Below are 20795 nucleotides of genomic sequence, written 5' to 3'. Positions count from 1 at the left end.
CAACCAGTCCACTTAACCCAGTGGAGTCCATACAAATTTACATTGTGAGATTAAATCCAGTCCTTTCTTTCTCTGTAATAGAACTTCCTCCCTTTCAGATCACCTTCATCCTTGTGGCTTCTCTTTTCCCTTTTGCTTAGTCTTTCATAAAACCAACAAATTAAAAGAGGATGGAGTAAAGTCTTAGGTATTTATATGGTGCCTATCATCTAGGCATTCAAGCACTAAGTAGAGCAAGAAAACTAATGCAAAGAGGTAAGCATTAACACAAGAAAAGATGCTTACTATCACAAATGTTTCCCTTTAAATTGTTGTACAAAATACAAAAGTTCACATTGTACACTGGATTTTTGTTTGAAAGGTACTCAATCTTTTAGAGGTAGAAAGTGGTACGGTGCGATTCTTTTGCAAGTAGGCTAGAGTTCTATCCTAAGTATTTCAGAATGTGTCCTTTTTAAAAACATAGAAGTATTATTAAACTTGTCACAGGGATATTTTTCATAAATATTTTTAAAACATCATATTTATAAATACATATGCTAAATAAAACCAGATGGAGAAACAGTTCAACAGTCCTAGCCTCATATTGCTTTCTCTCTATCAGAAACAAACCAAGAGTTCTCATGGTTGTGGGGCAAATTCATTTTTAACTTCTAAAGACAAAAAAATGAAGTTTTTCTGCCCTGTATCTTGTACTCTGATCATTAAAAAAAAAGGGACTCTGTACAACATGATGCATCTATATACCAGTCCTACAAAAGTCTGTATTCCTCAAGTGCTGCATGTCAGTGAGCAATTTCACCTTTCATCTCCACGATCCTCTTGTTCCTTGACTCAGGAGCTTCAAACAAACACGAGTATTTACACTATTTACAAACGGAGTGTCCAAGCTCAGCGGCATAAAGTGTCCTGTAAGAACTGCGTCAGCTGCAGAACCCCACGTTCAGAACCTGAACAAATTGATAAAGTCTTGCGGCGAAAGAGAGGTGGAGCAAGTCTCCGGGTTGTTGGCTGTGCAAGGGTGATCAGTACCCTGGGAAAGGAGAAAACAACTCTGTTTAGAGAGCCTGCGGAACAGGCGCCAAAGCATCAGCCAAGGCAGCGCTGCCCCTCTGCCAGACGTCCCGCTCGCACACAGAGCCCAGCCCAGAAGAATACTCCTACTCTCGTCAAAGCCGACAGCTCAGAACTGGGCTGCAGATTTAGGGGCTACTGGCAAGTCAAGGGAAATAAAACCAGCAAAGATCCAATTCACTCTTTTCCCCTCTCCTCTGAGGGACAAGGGGCCGGAGCCTACCCTTAGCTCCAGGAGTTAATGAAGACCTGCCCTGGATATCACCACAGTGGCCAACAGATTTTTGTCCCACACTGTTTTGCAGCCATCAGCTCTCATTCCAGCTAATCCTGTTGCCAAGACCTCCACCTCTCCGGAATGGGTGGCAGGAGCTGCCGGCAGTGCTAAGATGGCCTACTACAGGCAGCCCTACAGCATACCCATCCCACTCCCCTCTAGCCTTGACAGCCGCTCCTGTTCAACGTAGAGAAGACGGATCTGTGAAGCACAGAGGGTCTTAATAGTTGAGGGAGGATTAAGACCTAGGAAAACACTAGGCTACGCAGGCCAAGGCACTGCAGCACCCCACACCAGCTGCCATCAGAGGAAGCACCGAGTGCCTTGTGCCCCAGTTGAGTTTGTCCCACCAGCACCTCGTACCTTCCAGGAGAGAATGTGGCAGTGCCTGCACAGCTGCAACGTGTCACCATACTGCTCCTTCCGTGGGTAACACCTTATGAGCTTGAAGTACATCTTCTTCCAATCCAGCTGTCCCTTGTCAGATAAGATTAGCCGTTTGCGAATCTGAAGGAAATGAGTTATCAAAACTGTAGCAGGTCAAATACAGGTTTGCCCCAACCCTCAACTCAGTCCTCCTCTCCTTTGTGTGCGTGTCCTCCTTGCCAGTCCCACAACAGCTCCCTTCTAACACCAAGAAAACTCCTGCTCTGAGCATCCAACTATAACCAGCTCACAGATGGCAAAAGCCTCACCCAATACCACTATCAAGGCCTATCCCCTTTTTCATGAATATTACTACATGAAAGCCTGAAATCCTGGGAGCTATTTCATACTACTTTAGCCACTGTTTCTGGCTGGCAGGACAGCAAGTATAATTGCGTGTAACAGTTTCAGAAATTAAACGTATTTTGCCTTTCCACTGACCCTTAAGACACAGTGATTTGTCACACTAGCTTGGGAGACACCTGTCTGTCTTTTAGGGCTCATTAGTTGCAGAGACTGGGTTTACATGTACTTGTTAATAGAAGTAACTTCCCCAGAGTCGCTTCCAAAGTCAGATTCAGAGTGAGCAAATAAAGCCAAGTCAGCAGAGAAGTCTGGCACGTGGTCCCTGAAGTGCAGAGGTCTGGTATAAACACTCCAGACATTCACCATAATCAGAGAGGGATTTTTGTTTGGTTTTATGTTTAGAAGACCCCAGATGATTACCAGCTTACAAAAGGCCAAAGATGTTTCCACAGGTACAACGTGGGTAGTGGCAGGGATGTTTTCCACATACTGTCCTGTCACTCATAAAACAGCTTGAAGGGGATTTCTTACTCTAAAGGGCAAGAGAGTACGACTCATTGCTCATGGACCCCATCCACAGAGATTCTCTGCAAGGATGTCAGTCCCTGGGACATCAGGGTGATTGTCGGAGCTTGCCTACACGTTTTCCCCACACACGTGGGGCAAGAAGCAGCTGCATGACTTGCAGTTGTTACCACCTGGATTAGGGTTGAAGAAGTTCACCGTATGATTAATTCCTCAGGCTCCTATTTCAGGAATCATGGCTGTGGCATGCAAAACCCTCTACATAAATCATCCTCACAGTCATTCTCATGCCAGCTTGTATTATCAGCTTGTGGCACAGCCCTTAGATCCAAGAGATAGTCAGTTAAGAGTCTCCTACCCATGTTTGTTCACTTCCTCGTGGGTTACTAGCAACTAATGGCAGTTTGCAACCCTCCTTGTACCTGTCTGTCCGTAAAGTGGTACTGGCAGAGCTTCTTCCACAGCAGCCGGTCTTCGCTGAGCACTTGCAGGTCAGGAGCCACCTGACCAAGGCTAACCAGGTCTCTCCCATCACTCAGTCGCTGCATGATGTTCAGTTGTAAACACAATGGCAGGTCTGTGAAAGTGGTTCCTTTAAAGGCAGGCTGGAAGAGACAGACAAAATTAAGCTCACAGGAAGCTTAAAACCCAAGCAATTTTAGCTTGCAGTAGTTACTGCTTTTTAAACATTGCTTTTCACACAGAGAATAAGCAGCAGTTCCCCCTTTTGAATAAGGGGATGGTTTACATAGACACATTTGACCTTCTGCCCCAGAACACAATTTGAGAGCTCCTCGAGGAAGGGGACATGTATTTGTATTGCAGTAGTTAGAAGCAGAGTCGCAGTTCAAGCCTCCTTGTCCACTCCGCATCCGTACTCCTCAGACTCCGCTCCCAGAAGCACCACTACCACCGCAGCAGGACACGGGCTACGTTGTGGTATCAGCTGTTAACCATCCAGGTCTCACCGCCATGAAGGACACTGGCATTACTTCTCAAGTTCAGCCTCCTGTTACACACACTGCTGGGAATCTCATGCTCTTGTGCCATGTGTTTTAGCTTATGTCGTCACAGGATCCTGCTGTAACCACAGCAGTGGCTGATGAGTACCCACAGCAGGATTTTCCCAGGTCCATGCTGGCAAGCCTAACTTTTCCTTTGTGAACACTCAGAGGACCTGCCCCTTTCCCACCAGCTGCAGCCATGCTTTTCCAGGCTGTTCAGCCACACCAAAGCACATCCTAGCTTAAAGAGCCAAAAGCCACCTTCACCCCCGAGCCACACCTTCGCCTGGTCTACACATGGTCCAGAACTGTTTTCCAAGTCCTCATGGCAGCACAGCCCCAGGACAAACTGACCACGACAGATCAGCAGGTCTTGCCCTCGTGGGAAATCCACGGCACACATGGGAGCAAGGCATCAGCAAAGCCAACCCAGGCTCCAGCGGCTCTAAAACCAGGCCCAGCCTTATTAAGGCAAACAGCAGCTTTTAGGATTGGGCCCCAACAAGGAAACAATGCTAGACAGATGTGCCAAGTTTGTCGTTTACCCTGCACAGAGATGCTGCTATTTTAAGTCACAGCACCCATCTCACAACTGGCAGAGCTATTAACCATTTCAAACAAGCAGCACAAGGACCACGATCAGCAGGGTAACACTGCGTGAGGCTGCTTTTAACCATACGGTCCCATCTCCAGCCATCCCATTGCATATGAAACTCCGCAGGCACAAGCATGTCCGTACGCAAGCGGCACCCGCCCTCCCTTCAGTGCCGCAGCAACTAGCCTGGACCACACAGCACTACCTGGTACCTGCAAGGACCACAGATGACCTAGGCATCATTTTTGGACACCTTCACCAGCAAGACAGGCCTGGAACAACCCCTCCAGAAGGAGTGAACCATCTCTGCCATCTGCAGAGGACATACCACCTTCCCATGACAGCTTCAACACTGCCTGCTGAGAGTTAAGCTGCAAGTGCACTGCCTGGTTACACGTAGATGCTTCCTCGGTACAATCCACAAGTCCAGGCTCAGCGTCCCTGCCCATCAGTGCAAGCTGAGGTCATATTCTGAGGTTGGAAGAATGCAGTGGAGCCTTGGATCACCTCCTGTGATCCCTTGCCAGCCTGTCTTGCATTCTCCTGCACTTTGTCCGCATAAAAGCTTTGCTAGGGCACAACAGGCAAGACGAAGACTCTTGAGTCAAAAAAAAAACCCCAAGCTCATGTTTATGTCTTATTTCTGAAGAAGCCAGTGTGACTCAAGCAAATCCTTACAGGTTTTCTGACTCAGGGCCAAAGACTTATCTGCTACTTCTTTTCCCTCAGTATTTCTTTCCAGGACTTTTCAAACATTACTTTTTTTGGAGAAAGAACACAGATTAGATCAGATCAGCATGCTGTCACTTCTGGACTGAGTGTTTTTTTTAAAGCAGCTCTAGCACACAGTATTTTGTGAGTTTTTTTTTTTTTAAAAGGCTTATGTTTTGACTCTTGCAAGACACTGCCCACCCTCCAGAAACACCAGAAGCACTCTGCATTGTAAGCAACTGGCTGTAAAGAGCTGAGCTTGTTCCTCCTTCCTCTAAACTCAGCTGGTTTTGCTCTAGCTTAACCTCAAGTCACCTTCAGCGGTGTGAAATTTCTTACTGCAAGCTTGACATCTACTTTATTTTACAGAAGTGTCTGTAAACCTATGTTTAAGTACACATAAAGGCAGTTCTGCTCACAAACAGTATTTTGATGCACTTTTGCCGTTTTTGGAGTTCTCTGAAATGCCTGCGTTTTATGAGTCCCTGAAACAGAAGGAAAACCCCACATCTTACTACTGAGCTGAGCAGTAGAAGTTAGGCCCTGACCTGTGGTGCACTCTGGGCAGATGGCCAGGCAGAGCTGATCCTGGCAGTGCCCAGGACATGGCAGCTCCCAGACCTGCTGTGCCCACAGTTCAGCCAGTGCTTCCCCTGCAAGGCAAAGGAAGCTACAGCCCATCCCAAGAGCTGCACACCAGAACAGAAGCAGAGGAGGGGCACAGACCACCGCTATTAAGGTACTGCTGCTTTTGCAGCTATTCAAATTCCCTGGGACTTTCCAGAGTTCATCTCCTGTATTCTGTTGCCTGTATGACTCTAACTGAGGGACTGGAAATTGTTTCCTGGTGTTCCCAGAGAACACAGACATGTAAAATGACGAAAGCAGGCTCTTTGCTTCATCTTTTGCAAATGCCTCTCTGGTTGACCCACCAGGGAAAATGGTGCTTTTTATATTCCCTTAGGCCATGCCTTGGTCTGTCCGAGTCAGAAGTTCACAGTTCAGTTCAGAGTCCTACAAGAGGTGCACCAACAGAGAGATCAGCATTAGGGGAAAGCTTTAGGATTTCTGTAGAGTAAGTATCCATTCAAAGTGGGATAAAGACTCTAGACATGATCCTGGGCAACTGGTTGTAGGTGGTCTTGCTTGAGTAGGGGCATTAGATCAGATGACATCCAGAGGTGTCTTCCAACCCCAACCCTTCTGTGATTCTGCAAGTGGAGCAAGTTCAGATTTGATTCCTATGCAAAGCCTGGTTTGGAATTTATCAACTAATACATCTCTTTCCCATCCCCACAGACGCTGTCAAAAAAACAGATGTTGTAAAAGCAGGACTCGTCCGGCTGGAACAGGCAGCTCCAGATTACTGGAAGAATCATTGATATTTTCAGCCAGGAAGCATGAAGTTATGCAGCTATTTGGAAATTTGCATTTAATTTATAGATTAAGCAAACCTAAAAACCTCAACTATCTGATAAACAAATTTTGAAGGCAATTTCTCAGTTTGAGAAAGATGAGTTGACTTTTCATACTGAGGCCTAGTCTCTCATGAGGGGGAGACCGTTTCCTGCCCAGCTCTGCACAGCACTTCATGGCCATTAAGCCACGGTCTAGGACCAGTAACAGTGAGCATGATCCTGGGTTGTGTACATGAGTCTGAATTAAGGGACACAAGTAATGCTAGGAATGCATCCAGTTATTCTGGCAACTCAAGTCCTTCCCCAGCAGTCTGGGCTTGCACTGGGAGTACAGTGGGACACGGTCACCCAGATGAGAGCTGCTACATGAGAAGGTTTCACAGAGGAGACACATTATTTTTAGCTTTCAGGATTTACGCTTACCCTGGTGATCTGAATGTTGTTCAGTTGCTGCTGCCAGTGGAGAATACTCTCCATCCTGTGCACCCACATGTTGATGTTTCCAACCAGGACAGACTTGCCAACCCGCTGAACCAGTGTGCAGAGAGATGTGTAGAGGGTCTGCAGCAATTCCCGTATTAGCCTGATGTTCTGCTGATCTTCAAGGACTTTGGAGGAACAAGAAAGGTTAAAATAGGAACTGCCCAAATCTTTTTCTGAATCTGTGTTTCTCAGGCAAGTCAAGTTACCTGCTATAACCTCCCAGGCCAAAAGAGTCAACCTACACTTTTCTTCTTAGAGGAAACCTCTTAAATGTTAGCCAAGTGCAGCAGATGGAAAGAGATCCTCCCAGGATAAGCAGATGAGATATCTGCCCTTTCAATGGCACTGCCCATTTCCAGCCACTGGCAACCAGCCAGCTTTCCCCTCCAATATGTGTGAGATGTTATCTATGTGCACCTCTTCCCCATCTACCCCAGGTGATGGGCAGGGACACAGCTCAGGATCTGCTTTCTCTTTACGTATACACGCACTACAAGGCCGCTCTCAATTCCCAGGCTTCAGCCAGAGCTGAATTATCAGGGAGGCAAGTGGCACATCTCAACTACAACTCAGCCCCCCTCCCAGTGATGATAGCCCTTGAGCTTCCCTTTCCTTTGGAGCAGTGGGAGCACTCGATGATACAGCAAACTGGCAACAAGGCAGCAGCAGGGACTGCAGATGTGCCAGGCTGAGGGCAGGAGCAGCCATCTCTTCTGCAGCCAGAAATAGGACTAGGTAGGATGCAGAAGGGGTGGTAGCAAGGAAAGCTGGAGAAGGAGGAATCATTGCTCAGACACCTACCAGAACACAGACATTTCTTCCCACTCCCCCACCACAGTCTTTCACCATAGGAAAGTGGAACTGCACTACAGAAATAAGTAGTGGTGCCTCTTTTCACCCATCTCGCATTGCCTGACTATTCTCAAGGATGTGGTTCACACTGAGATTAAATCAGACTCCTCCTCCTCCCCCTCACTGTTTCCGTTTCTTACCTTTCTGCACCACTTTTTCCAAAATGTTCATGTAGTTTTTCTGGGCAATGCCACTCAGTGACGTCAGCTGAGACTTTGCTATCAGCTCCAACAGCTGTGGATAAAAATAGAAGTTGCAAGCCTTAGAGCACAGAGATACCTTTCTAATCTTGACTCCTGGTCACATGACACAGCAAAACAGTCCAGAGACTTGTTTGCTGCTTGAAAATAAAAGGGAGCCAGAACGACAGAGCAAGCTAACGCAAAGGGGGAGGAGAACACAGGCCAAATAATTAAACCCACATTGAAAGGGGTGGGGGAAAAAAAAAAAATAAAGAGGCATTCTAATTAATTATCAGAGGGGAAAAACACCTTGATTTCATGGTTCAGAGATGCAGAGAAACCACAGAGAGGTGCTCAGTCTGACAGCCTCTATTCACACTGAGGGAACAACGAACAGCCAACGTCACCATCCTTCACTGGGGCATAAACAAGCAGTGTCATAAGGGAACACGAACGAATGCCTGTTTGGATCAGGATATTATTGATGGGGCATTAATGAGAATCAGACTCCACAATTTACGTCAAACTCCTGGGTTGCATGGGTTTTGTCAGAGTGCTGTCGCCACGACAGAAAGGTTAAGCAGTATATTAAAAACAAACCCTCACCTCCCCCAGCAAACCCCTATTTCCCCAAGGCTCCCTCCTCTCACTTCAGCTCTCCCAGCCACAACACCAAACCCCCCTTTCCCTGTTTGTCCTGTTTACTTGTTAGCCTCCCCTAATGGGCAACTCACTTTTACTTTTGATTGGGATTTGCTTCCCATCCCTGATCTCCCGACTCACGTACAAGCTGAACCCTGAATCTGGGCTGCAGTTGCTAAAGGAGGCATTTCCCATGGGGCAGATGCCCTCTCCTCCCAGCTTGCTACCACCACAAGAACAACCGTGGAAGTTTCCTACGGATCATGCTCTGCAGAACATGTGGCCTGTGATCTTCCAAGCCTTCTTCCCTTCCCCCAGCATTATATAAATACACAAACTGTCCACGTGTCAGTCCATTTGTTTTGGATGTACATAGCCGCCTGTTTTAATTTAGAAAGGAAAGGAAAAACCTTTTATGCTACAAGTCAATCAACACATTACCGCATGACTAGCTTATTAATCCTTTATCATCTGAAGCTAAAGTATCCCACTGCTGGCACCGCCGGGAGTCCAGAGAAGGTGCAAGCACTTGTGTCAAGTAACTAAGATGCCTTTTGACAAGACTTGATAAGTCATGAGCTGAACTCTTTGGCCCGCTATGAGAATGAGAGGAATGTATCCAAAAAGTCACCGGCAGCTTGCTGTGAAGCGGGGAGCTCAGGGAGAAGTATTGCTGCAGTGGTTCGCCTGCTCTGCTCGTCTCGGGCGCTGGCATGCAACCGCCAGTTCAGAGAGGAGAAGTCACCTAGAGTGACCAGTCTCCTCTTCCGTTTGATTCCCAGCCCAACACCATCATCAGATGGCTTCGAGTTTACAGTCTATTAATATCTTGTACCTCGCATGACCAAAAGCAAACAAGAAAAAAGACCTGCTCTAATTCCTGTGAAGGGCAGGCTGCCTGTTTTCTTGGCCCATTTGGGGGAAACAAGAGATACAGCAGGGTTGCATAGTATTCTTAGCACAGGCATCAGTGGATCTTCTTGCTATATCAGCTAAACTGAGACCACAACAAACAGATACTCTTAAAAACAAGGCAGTTTGCAAGATGTGTGGTATATTTTTAAAAAGGCATTTTCTTTATTTCTTGAAATATTGGAAAAAGTGTGTGTGGGGGGGGAAATCAGTGTCCTGAAGTAGCCTGCAATACTCTGCTTACACTAAAGTATTTAGCCTTCAGACCTTTGATTATATGATCAACTTGCCAGACTCCATCTGTACATTAGCCACACAGATCAGCTTTTCTGTGCATAAACAACTGCTGTCTGCAGACTACACCATTCTGGAACTGGCACAGAGACAGCTTCCTCCAGGCTGAGTGTTAGCAACGTTGTGCCCATTACTAAAACACCAAAATGCACCCAGTGACAAGCATTACGTAATACAATGCCGTAAGAGCTAGACGCCGGGCTGTTCTTGAAGAGGAACGAGGATAAAAATCTCAGTTCCTTGAAGAACACTAAATTGGTACAAAATTAATTTAACCAAAGGAACAGATCCAAACTTGCCTTGTCTGTGTTTATCAAGGTTCAATTTATGTTCATTGAACCAGCTCAGATATCACGCGTCCCCTCCCTTCCCCTGCAGCAATAAACACAGGATAAAATTCCATATGAAAATGATGTAGTGAATACTGCTAGGACTACTCTGCTTCCCAGGGACTGCTGGCTGGGGCAACTGGTGAGCCCTCTAAAAAAGATTTTTTTAATCATTCTGTGCTCATAGAATGCACAAAAAGCAGGTGAGCACCACAGTTCATCCGTGTCCCACATGCTCCAGTGCGCTGAGGGTCTTTCAGTGTTGGCACAGACCCAACAGAGTAGTGTCTCAGTTAACAGACTGCCAAATTGGGGTCTACAGCATTAGAGAAAAATAAATCAAGGTTGCCACTCGCCTAAGACAGGCTAAAAGCAGACTGATGAATTCAGATTAATGCTGAGCAGGGTAAAAAGGCTGGAGAGCTGCAAGCATGTGGTATGATGCAGTTGCATTAAGTCCAGCCCACGCTCAACTGAGAGGGACAGATGGTAGAAGAGAGTGCACAGGGAAAGGTTAAGAGCAATTTTAAAAGGCCTCTTTTTTCTGAAAACAGTAAGTGATTGCATTTCAGCTGATTTCAACTGGAGCTGGGAAGTCTGCAATGCCCTGGGAAAACAGGGCATTAGATCCCAGTTCATTCTTTCAGCTACTCAGAAGTAGAAAATGGTGATCTGGTAGCTTCCCCACAAAATCCAACTGCCTTGACCCTATTTTGTTTGTTCTCAGGCATCTGCAAGAGCTACCAAGGTGCAGTGGGCTACTCCAGAGCCTCTAGCAAAGCTGGCAGGATGCAGCATCTTCCACAGCAGGGCAATAACTTGCTCACATCCCCAGAAGTGTGATGTGCTCCTGCTCAAACCTCACTAGGAGTTGGTAGAACAAGCCACTTCGCTCTGGGAGCAGAGCAGGTCCTCCTCCCATAAGCACAAGAAAAAAAAAAAAAAGAAACAGCAAAACCAGTGCCATGTGGCAGGGAACAAGGGCCATGAAAGCATGCTGCCCTGCACCCGTGACTGCTGTGCACAGCGCTGCCGAGACCTGCTACAGCCAGATGGCACTTCTGCTGCGGTCTCAGTTCAACAGCGGGGTGCGCGGGCAATCCGTACCCCGAATAACCCTCTGCTAGGGGCTTACGGCACGGAGCCAAGAAATCCTCAGCAGGCCTGCTGCACCGAGCAGGAACGCGTAACCGTGCCCCAGAAAGGCAAATGCTTTGGAATGATGAAAATCGCAAGTTTCAAACTCCTGAAGTGTAAATCCCCCTTTAAATACACCAAACCAGCTATAAGGAAGCTGGACTGCACCCTGTGGGGATCCATACACTCCTCCTGGTTGGGGATATGGCTGTGGCATCTGGACAGCTTAGAGAAACATGTTGCTATGAAAAATTCCTTCTCCAGCCCCTCCTTTCTCTCAAAGGCCTTCACTTTGTGGCTGAAATGTCACACTGGCTTTCGCCTAGGAGGCAGAGCAAGAGCAAGGCGAGTTATAATGATTTACAGTGCAGGTGCTGACAGATCGCCACGAGACAGCGGAGCTGATACTCTTTCAGCACAGCATAAATCCAGGACTCCTGGAGAGAACCGCTATAAAAACTTAAGAAACAAATTTAAGACTACTTTAGCAGGCTCCACACTATCCAGATCATGTTATTCCAGAAGAGCTGTGCCCATGCAGCTTAACCTGACCTAAGCTTTTATGATCAGAAACAGCACCTTCCCTTGAGACATTACTACACAACCATCATATGACACATCGTTCTGAAGGAAGCAGCCTGCAAAACCTCACTGTCATCTGAACAGAGTGTTCCCAAAGGAGAACCAACAACTTCTGGGCTGCAAGCACTTTTGTCTCTGCTCGTATTACTTACACTTACAGAACACTTCCAGTCTTCTCACTAAATCTGTAAGACCAGAGAAACCAAAACTGCTACAAGACCAAACCAGTTTGGGTCCTCTGGGTCAATCACACGCTTCCTTACTAGTTCTGAACAGGGAACATAGTCCTGTAAGATGTAGGGAGACACTGAGGTTTAAAAAAATGAGTGAAGACCAAGCCACAGCACCAATACCTGCACTTGGCACTTCTACCACTGCATCAAACTGTCAAGACAAGACGGAAGTCAGGAAAAATTCTTCTGCTTCAGTTACCTGAACTCACCGGCTCCAGCTGATGGTATTTGCCCATGAAAAATACCTGCCAAGCTTCTTGCAGCTCACACCTCCACCTCACTGCAAGGAGGTGCCCATTTTATCAGTGCATCATTCAGAACTCCAAGAACTCTCAGCTGCATCAGAAGCATGGCCAGCAGGTCGAGGGAGGGAATTCTGCCCCTGTACTCTGCTCTGCTGAGACCCCACCTGGAGTGCTGCATCCAGCTGTGGAGCCCTCAACATCAGAAGGATATTGACCAGTTGGAGCGAGTCCAGAGGAGGCCACGAAGATGCTCAGAGGGCTGGAGCACCTCTCCTGTGATGAAAGGCTGCAAGAGTTGGGCTTGTTCAGCCTGGAGAAGAGAAGGCTCCGGGGAGACCTTATTGCAGCCTTCCAGTACCTGAAGGGGCTACAAGGAAGCTGGGGGGGACTTTTTACAAGGGCCTGTAGTGACAGGACAAGGGGGAACGGGTTTAAATTGAAAGTGGGGAGGTTTAGATTAGATATCAGGAAGAAATTGTTCCCAGAGAGGGTGGGGAGGCACGCGAACAGGTTGCCCAGAGAAGCTGTGGATGCCCCATCCCTGGAAGTGTTCAAGGCCAGGCTGGATGAGGCTTTGAGCAACCTGGTCTAGTGGAAGGTATCCCTGCCCATGGCAGGGGGGTTGGAACTAGGGGGGCTTTAAGGTCCCTTCCAACCCAAAGGATTCCGTGATTCTCTGAACTTAGTTTGGGTGTATTTTAAGCAGCAGACACTTCCCGTACAACAAAAAAAAAAAGCAGCACTGAAAACACCACTGCACTTCAGAGAAATTTAGAAAGGAATACTTTGAGAAAGACAAGTTGATGTTCAGCCTGAAAGCCCATTTTGCTCTCAGCAGTGATGTAGCTTATTTCTCTATAGGGCAAGTTTGGGTGTAGCCAGCAGAATCCCAAGCCTGCAGCTGCTTCTCTCTTTTTTCCACCCCCAGACATCCTCATACTCTCCCTCAGCCTCCAACTCTAAACTTCCCTCCTCAGAAAGCAATTGTTTGATGAACTAAGTAGTGTGACATTAATCAGATACCCTGAGCAACGGGTGGAACTAGAGAGAACAAGGAGAGGGAGGGAAAGGAAAAATGTTTTGCCTGCCAACATTCAAGGCATTTTCCATGTGACAGATTGCTCATCTCTGTGCTCCAGGAGGCCTGTGATTTGCAAAGGACCATAAACAAATTCCACATCTAGGCAGAGCTTTTCATGAGTAAATCTGGCACAAAAGGTATTTTATGAGCTACTATCCACCGGAGACTTGGCCGATACAAACCTTTCATTTTAAGAAGTCAGTTTTATATTTGATCCATGGTACCAGGTTTAATATCTTCTTTAATCTGCCAAACCACAAGTCAGCCTCAATTAGAAAACTCCATACTTCTCAGCAGTGATGTATCCTTAAAACTACTGGGGGGAAAACTACTCTTAAAAGCTGAGAGAGATAAAATTTGTCAAAACAAGAATACATGCTGGCTTCCATACAGAACACCACTATTTTGGATACACAGCAGATTTGGGATGCTTTTATGAAGTCCTCATGGGGAAAAAGGAGGGAAGAAGGTCAGCCTGAGCCTCCCCATCAGACCACACCAATTTCACAGAAATTTGAGTTAGCTCTTCAAAAAATTAATAGTACTTCTGCTCAATCAATACAGCCCCATGCGAGACACCCATCACCTTGGGCTGAGCAGCAGAAGCCCATCACATGGCACAGCACCACCTGAGACCATGCTTAGCAAAGGTCTTTGTGTCTCAGAGTGATGAAGAACTCCAAAGTCTGCCAAATGGATCTCTGGAGAACCAAATCAAAGTTTTACTTTATTTTCCTCCTTTGTATTAAGGAGGTAGTTTTAAAGGGTTATAGGCTTGGCATGAACTGTTCCTTCCACAATAATCCCCCTAAAAATATCTGGTATCAGAAAACACTGAGTACTTCAGCACTGGTGATCACCACCTCTCTGTGCAATCAGGAAAACAATTTGTCCCAGAACTAGCAGAGCTAGGACAGCCTGAGTTTCCATGGACTTGCATCCCACTTCACCTCCCATAACATCCCCACTCCCTGCTGCCACCCCTGCAGTGGGGCATCCAAGTGATTGCCAGTGCCCCTCCTTCACCCCTGCAGTGGGGCATCCAAGTGCCCCTCCTGCATAGCAGGCAGGTAATCCCCCTGAGTGCCAGCACCCTTCCAGGGTGACAGAGGTTTTCACTGACTTATCACCTATACAACAGGTGAACAAACCAAGGTGAACTTGCTCACATTACTTTTTCCTTAGACACTTTTCATGACATTTGACTCAAAGGGAAAGCAATACCAATGCTACTTGCTCCAAAACTTAAAACCTGAACAGCTGGTGCCCTCACCAGTGATCAGCTGCTGATGAGATCTGAAAAGGAGCTGTTTATAAACAGCCTCAAGTTAATAACAGATTTTAAGCTTATTGAATTCCCAACCTTGATAAGCATTCCGAAACTTGAGATCAATCTGCAGATCACATGCACATAAACATACAGCCCCCAGGCCAGCAGCTCCCCCAACCACTACTGTTTCTCTTGGCCACCCAGAGCAGTAAGAGAAGCCCTGATCTGTTATGCAAAGTCAGAGCCTGAGGAACCTGGGGCTGATGGCTCCTTCCTACCAACTACTGGTGTCAGGACTAACCAAATGCTTCACCCACTGAAACTGCTGCCAGTCACACAGGATTAAGAGCAACCATGATCCTTAGAGATTTTAAGATCAGTGCCTCCAAGAGGTTCAGCCCATCCCCTCATTCCCAAAACTCCCCAGAGTCTCTCCTGTACCACTTCAAAGGAGACCAAGCTTCATAGCCCTTGTGGAGCTGGAGCCTCCTGTGAGAAGAGGTCCACACTGCTCTATGGCTTCTGCAGAGAGCATCCTCCTTTTGGGGTTATAGGAATCACGTTGAGAAGCTGAACTGAGAGCTCAGGAATTAGAAGTCAAGTTTTCTGGGTTTCAGTAGTGAATTTCACAACTAAAAGTAGTAGGAATTCTAGGCTGTCGATAGCCCATCTTCTACATTACCACTACCTCTCTCCATTTTAACAGATCAAAGAGGAGGTTGTGGGTGTCTATCCACACAACTTCCATCAATTACTTCATGCATCAAAGCCCAACACCCCCACTTGCATGCTTGGACCTCTCCTCTTTGCCAGCACGTCCCATCACCCAACTGGTGCTCAGTTCAGCATCTCCACCACCACCACAGCAAAATAACCCTGGCCTTTCACTCACCCTCACGACATAATTGAATCGCCTGGAGTCCAGGATAGCACTGGAGAAATCAAGTCTGTTGAAGGCTTCTCCCAAGGTGCAGTAACCATGGCGCTGAGGAGAAGAAATAGTCTGGGTCATGTTTTGGCAGACAAAAGTCCAGACAGCAGCAGGAAGATGTGACCCAGGGCAACCCAATTTAGCTAGCTAATGGGTACAAACCATGGGACCAGCTCACAGCTGGAGGAGGCAGGCCTGTCTCCCACAGCGCCGCACTTACTGACGTCAAGAGTGAGCATGGCCCCATGTAGATTATGGTAGTTTCCCAAGAGTGACCCGAGCTCTGCTCATGACCCATGAATTTACAGTTGAGAATGAACCACACATTCCCGAGGTTCAACATACAGTGCAAGTTCAGAGCAGTCTTGTACAGCCACTTCTCTCTGTGAGCACAAGGCAAGCCGTTGTGATGAATTCCAATGATTTTCCATGTTAGGACTGTACTGGGTGAAAGCCAAGAACAGTATTATGGCTTGGTCTGCAAATGGCTTTTTTTTTTTTAACTGAGGGAAGCAAACAAGTCATATTTTAAACACATGTACACAGCCTTGTACAGCAAGCCCTGGCTCCCTGATTGAGGCTTAAAATCATTACTGAAATTCCAGCCCCAAGCCAGATCGTCCACTTATCTCTTAAGAGCTTCTGCTGATTTATATCAGCACAGGATCTTCCACAGCTTGGAAAAAAAAAAATAAAGGGAACAAAGAACTTCTGGAGGCACTCACCTCTTTTGTGCTCCCCTTGTGAACATAGATCCACTTCTCCTGGTGGAAATCTGTTTGGACAAAGACATTTTGCTCAGTATCTGCAGAGGGATGGATCTCTATTCTGCTCATAACACTCACTCCCCTTTTAGTGCAAATTAAGTTATTTTGTGTTTACAACAAAGCACTTGAAACCAAAACTAGCAACTTGCTGAGCTGCTTTGTTTCCATACTGCTTCATTTGAGACTGCAGTCCTGAGGCTTAGAAAGGGCTTCTGTTTCAGTGACACAGCTCAAGACTGTAAATGTTTAATCTGCCAGCCACAGATATACCATAGCACCTCTGCTTCTCTGGTCCCAGACAGTAAGTGTGGCTGACAGCCAGGTTTTGTTGTTATTGATTTATTAACTATTCATTACCTTGGTTACAGGCTTGAGATTGAATGTCAAATCTGAAGTTGAACAAAAATGTCATGAGACACCAGGCATGTGGGAGAGCTTTTAGCAGTGAGGTCAGGCTCAGAGAAGCATGCTTATGCTCACAGCTAACTTGCTATAAAAGAAAAACCGAGTTCGGACCAAAATTTTCCTATTTCTTATTGTCCCTCCTGTCCCTCAAATGGGAGTCATCCCATCCACTCCCCAATAGCTTCCCCGTACACACCACATCTGACTAACTCTGTTTGCAAAAGAGACCTTACTTTAACAGCAGTTTTGCTGCTAGATCTTTCTCCCACTCAATTCTCACATGGGCTTTTGACCCTTCCTCCACTACACACTGGCAATTTAGCAGCTAGTGTAAGAAAAATTCTTTTCCCCATATTGCTGGATTTCTTTCTATAAAAGTCTTTTTCCACCTAAGGATGCAGCCATGTACTCCTGCCTGGTACTGCGAGCCCAAAGACAAACCCAGTCTCAGTTACAGGCACGCAGATCCTGCATCAGGCCCTCTTAAATAGTAGGTCACAGCAGAATCCAGCCAAAAACTGTCATGGTAACATTTGTTTGTTCAGAGAACTGAATGCACAGAGGGGCCAGATTTTGGCATCAGTTTCCAAAATCCTGGGGGATGCACAATGAACTAATAGTAGTGTGGGAATTGTAACTCATTTCCTCTGTGCATGTTTACATTTGTAGCCTTCACATCCAACTGCAGTACCTATCTTGCGATCAGACCAACGCAGACCTGGCTGTCCCTGCGCACTCCCCCACTGTGCCATCTGAGACCCAGGCTGCTCGCACAGGAAGATTTCAAACCTTCCATTGTTTTGAGCAAGCTGAAATCTTATTTCATTTTTCATGCACTCCGCACACAGAGATAGGATCAAAGCTCTCATTCAGGCTCGTAGCCTCCAGTAATGTAGATCAGTACTCAACATGCATATGGAGGGAAGAATAAATTTAGCCTGTTGTGCACAAGGAAGTCTACAGGGGGAAAAAACTGGAACTGGTTCATTTGAGTGTACCATAGGAAAAAATTACCCTCCTTTTGACAAATACAAATGACAAAAATTTGAACACAACAAGCACAACTCTTCAGAACAGGGATTACTAACAGGGGCATAAATCTTCACATTAAACTGTATCTAAGTTCTCTACTTGGGTCAAAGCCGGGCGCAAAGCCCTTTGAGACACTCTGGAAGGCTCTTCACGCGCTGTGTGAAAGTCATAGATATGAAGCTTTTTCCATTCTCCTGCAGCAACTTCTGTAAAAAAAACCCAAATAGACATCTTACATTGAATCTTGGCTTTGTTATTCAGCAGGTCTTTTTTTCTCTTCTTGGCAGCAACATCATAGTTCAGGCTGTTGAAGAGATTCTCTTTGTTGTGATCATCCTTTTTACAAAAGCTGTGAATGACACAAAGTAAGGATTCTGTTTATTTCTGCAGTCTGCTGAACACTGTTTCCTGCAAGGAGAGAAGATACACAGGTTTTCATCATGAATTCCAAAGCTGCCTCCTTGCAGGCTGCTCTCAAGAAGTCTGCATGCAGTTTTCACATCCAGTAATGGTATTTTCAAATGAACCTCTGGTGCCTTATTTCTGTGCTAAGATACCCATAACAGACAGGAGTAGGTAATTCCGATTGCACAGTTAGTGCTGGGACACTACTGGGCCGTATTCTTTCCCTCCCTTTAACCTGTTTCTACATTTAAGTAACACCATATCCTCCTACTGTAGATGGTAGATTCCTCTGAGCCAGTCAGACTTCTACAGAAGGACATATTTAGACATCTGAGGACATATATATACACTCAAAATATTTATTAACAAGAGAGTCCCTACAAAACATTCTTTCAAGCTTACAAGAAAAGCTCAGCTGAGGTTCAGACTTGGCTGGTGGTTTTCCAAACCCTACAGTAGTGACTGTACAAATTAACATTGTCCAAGACTACCCATCTTCTGCATTTGCCAGAGCTCTGCTGTAACTGTAATTAGCAAAGGGAGCTATATAACCCCTTATTTTCTTCTAAGGCAATGAAAGGCTATCTATGAAAAGGCTGTGCATCAACATCTCATTCTGCAGGCCTGCAAATCCGCAGATTCAAGCAGCAATGTGAAACAAACACCTGGGTGGCCACAGCACTGATCCCTGGGGGTGGCAGGGGAAGGCAGCACCCACTAGGTGCTGTGGTCAGAGACCCCCCTGCACAGCGTGCTGCCCAGAGCTGCAGGCATGCCTCGCAGGTGCTGAGAAGACAGGCAATGCATCTGGGAGAACAAAACAGAGCCACCTCTACTGCTCTAGAAGTTTGCAAGGGATGGGAGATGGCTGTCTGCAGGTCTAAATGCAAAGAAGGGTCCCAGACACCTCGCTGCACCTCTCAGCTGTGGCAGCAGCACTGGCCTGGGACAGCCCAGAGCTCTGGCAGGCACAGAAAACATGCTGCTCGCAGCACTGCGCAAGCATCCTCTGAAGAGCCACACTTCCTCCTATACAGTCTTCGTGTTTACACTGTTTAGCCTAAAAAAAAAAATATCATGAGCACTACACCAACTCACACTTCCAACATTTATTCAGCTCAGCCCTTGCAAAGGAATGAAGGTTGCAGGACAGGCTCCTCGTTTCACTCCTTACTGATAAACAGGATCACCAGCCCAGGCCCACAGCTGAAGAGGGAGGTTTGCTGTCTGTCAGCACAGCCACACCATCAGTGTGCGCACAAGTGACCAAGTCAGAGTTTCAACCCCATGAGGGACCCAGACCTCCTCCTGCAGGGTCTGGATGTGTGTTCTGGTTTGGCACCTGGGCATGGTCCCAGAGGTGGGTGAAACCCCCATCCTCTGAGTGCCCCCTCACCGGGAACCAGGGCTGCAGGGAAGGCACCACACTGCAGAGGGGAACAGCAGCACAGCTGGGCAACATTCCCAACAGCTCAGGGAACCAGCCACTTCCACTAGCTGAGCTGGCTCAGAAGAGCCTCAGCCTGAGAGCAGAACAGTTCAGCCGCCTGTTTCCTCATCCGTGTGGCTTTCTGCTGGGGGGGACACCAAAACCTGAGAACTAAGTATGGCAGTAAGGAAGGAGCAGTTTTGAGATGTCCAAGCTCGTGTTTTATCAGGGCTGCACAAAATCAATAGTGGGCCAGGTTAACATGCCCCATGCCGTGGCAGAATCCAGGCCCCCGAGCACGAGACAGATCTGCTTTAAATCTTGCATGTCAACAGCACACCCTTGACTGCTGACTTCCTCCTGAATGACTCTGTAATCTGAAACCTTCATAACAGCAGCAGTGGACCGATTCCAGTAGGAGAGGCAGACTATTCCCCTGTTTACGTGCTGCCAGGTTTCCACATGCTTCTCCAAGACATCTTGACAGGTTGCACAGCTGGACCTCAGGACCTGGCAGCGCCAGGACCTCAGTCCAGGGCCAGTACATCACCTCCTCGCTTTTTTATGGGAAAAGGGCTGCACAAGCCCATGCCAGACTCAGTATTCCCAATACAATCACACTACCATCAGCCAGATATTCTTCTACCTACTTGTAAATCAGATGCTGTGGGTTCTAAACTTGATTTTTATGTACAGCTGCTATAAAAGAGGAAGAGATAGAGACCTGCTGCAAAAACATCTCAGCTGTGGTACACAGCAAATCCCCATTTGCTCCAAATCCCTTTGTCACGGACGCTCCTGACCCATCGCAGCAAACCCAAGCCTGACTGCCGGCAGCTGGAAACAAGATGCAGCTCTGCAAGGGAAGTTCGGTTCCGACAGGAGCGATCTGGCCGCAGACCATGACGCCCGGGCTGCTGCAAAGGCTTCCTGCCCGCGGCCACACAGCCCCGCGGTGCTTCACCATCTCGGGGCTTTCGCTCTGGTTTTGCAGCCGGATTAGTCAAGCGGCACGTAAGGCTCATTACTCACGGCCTGGGGAAGGTTTATGGCTTCAGACTCATCATCCTCCTCCCACCCGAGAGCCGGGAAGCCCAAGGAAGGGTTGTTTTGGGATGAGGAGACACTTCCAGCCCCCCCAGGAGACACTTGGCGATGCTCCCCGAGGGCGAATCGCCCGGGCCGTGGGGCAGCGACCGCTTTCACCTTTTCCTCGCTTTTCCCACCCAACCCGCGACCCCACCAAAG

At 47.2% G+C, this 20795-nt stretch overlaps 1 protein-coding gene across 1 annotated transcript; it reads right to left on the bottom strand.

Moving 5' to 3' along the window:
- Positions 1 to 401: 401 nt before the first annotated feature.
- FBXO32 (F-box protein 32) lies at positions 402 to 18087 on the bottom strand (the record flags this gene model as incomplete). Its single annotated transcript, XM_010149089.1, has 8 exons — positions 402 to 1033; positions 1715 to 1858; positions 3031 to 3213; positions 6760 to 6944; positions 7812 to 7905; positions 15471 to 15563; positions 16235 to 16284; positions 17950 to 18087. Coding segments are annotated over 8 exons (977 nt in total), but the record flags the coding sequence as incomplete, so codon positions are not given.
- Between the last annotated feature and the right edge of the window lie 2708 nt (positions 18088 to 20795).

This window comes from Eurypyga helias, unplaced genomic scaffold (genome assembly GCF_000690775.1).
Source record: "Eurypyga helias isolate BGI_N326 unplaced genomic scaffold, ASM69077v1 scaffold36603, whole genome shotgun sequence".
Classification (NCBI taxonomy): domain Eukaryota; kingdom Metazoa; phylum Chordata; class Aves; order Eurypygiformes; family Eurypygidae; genus Eurypyga; species Eurypyga helias.
The sequence above is the reverse complement of the archived record's forward strand: the minus strand, read 5'-3'. Positions and strand labels throughout refer to the sequence as shown.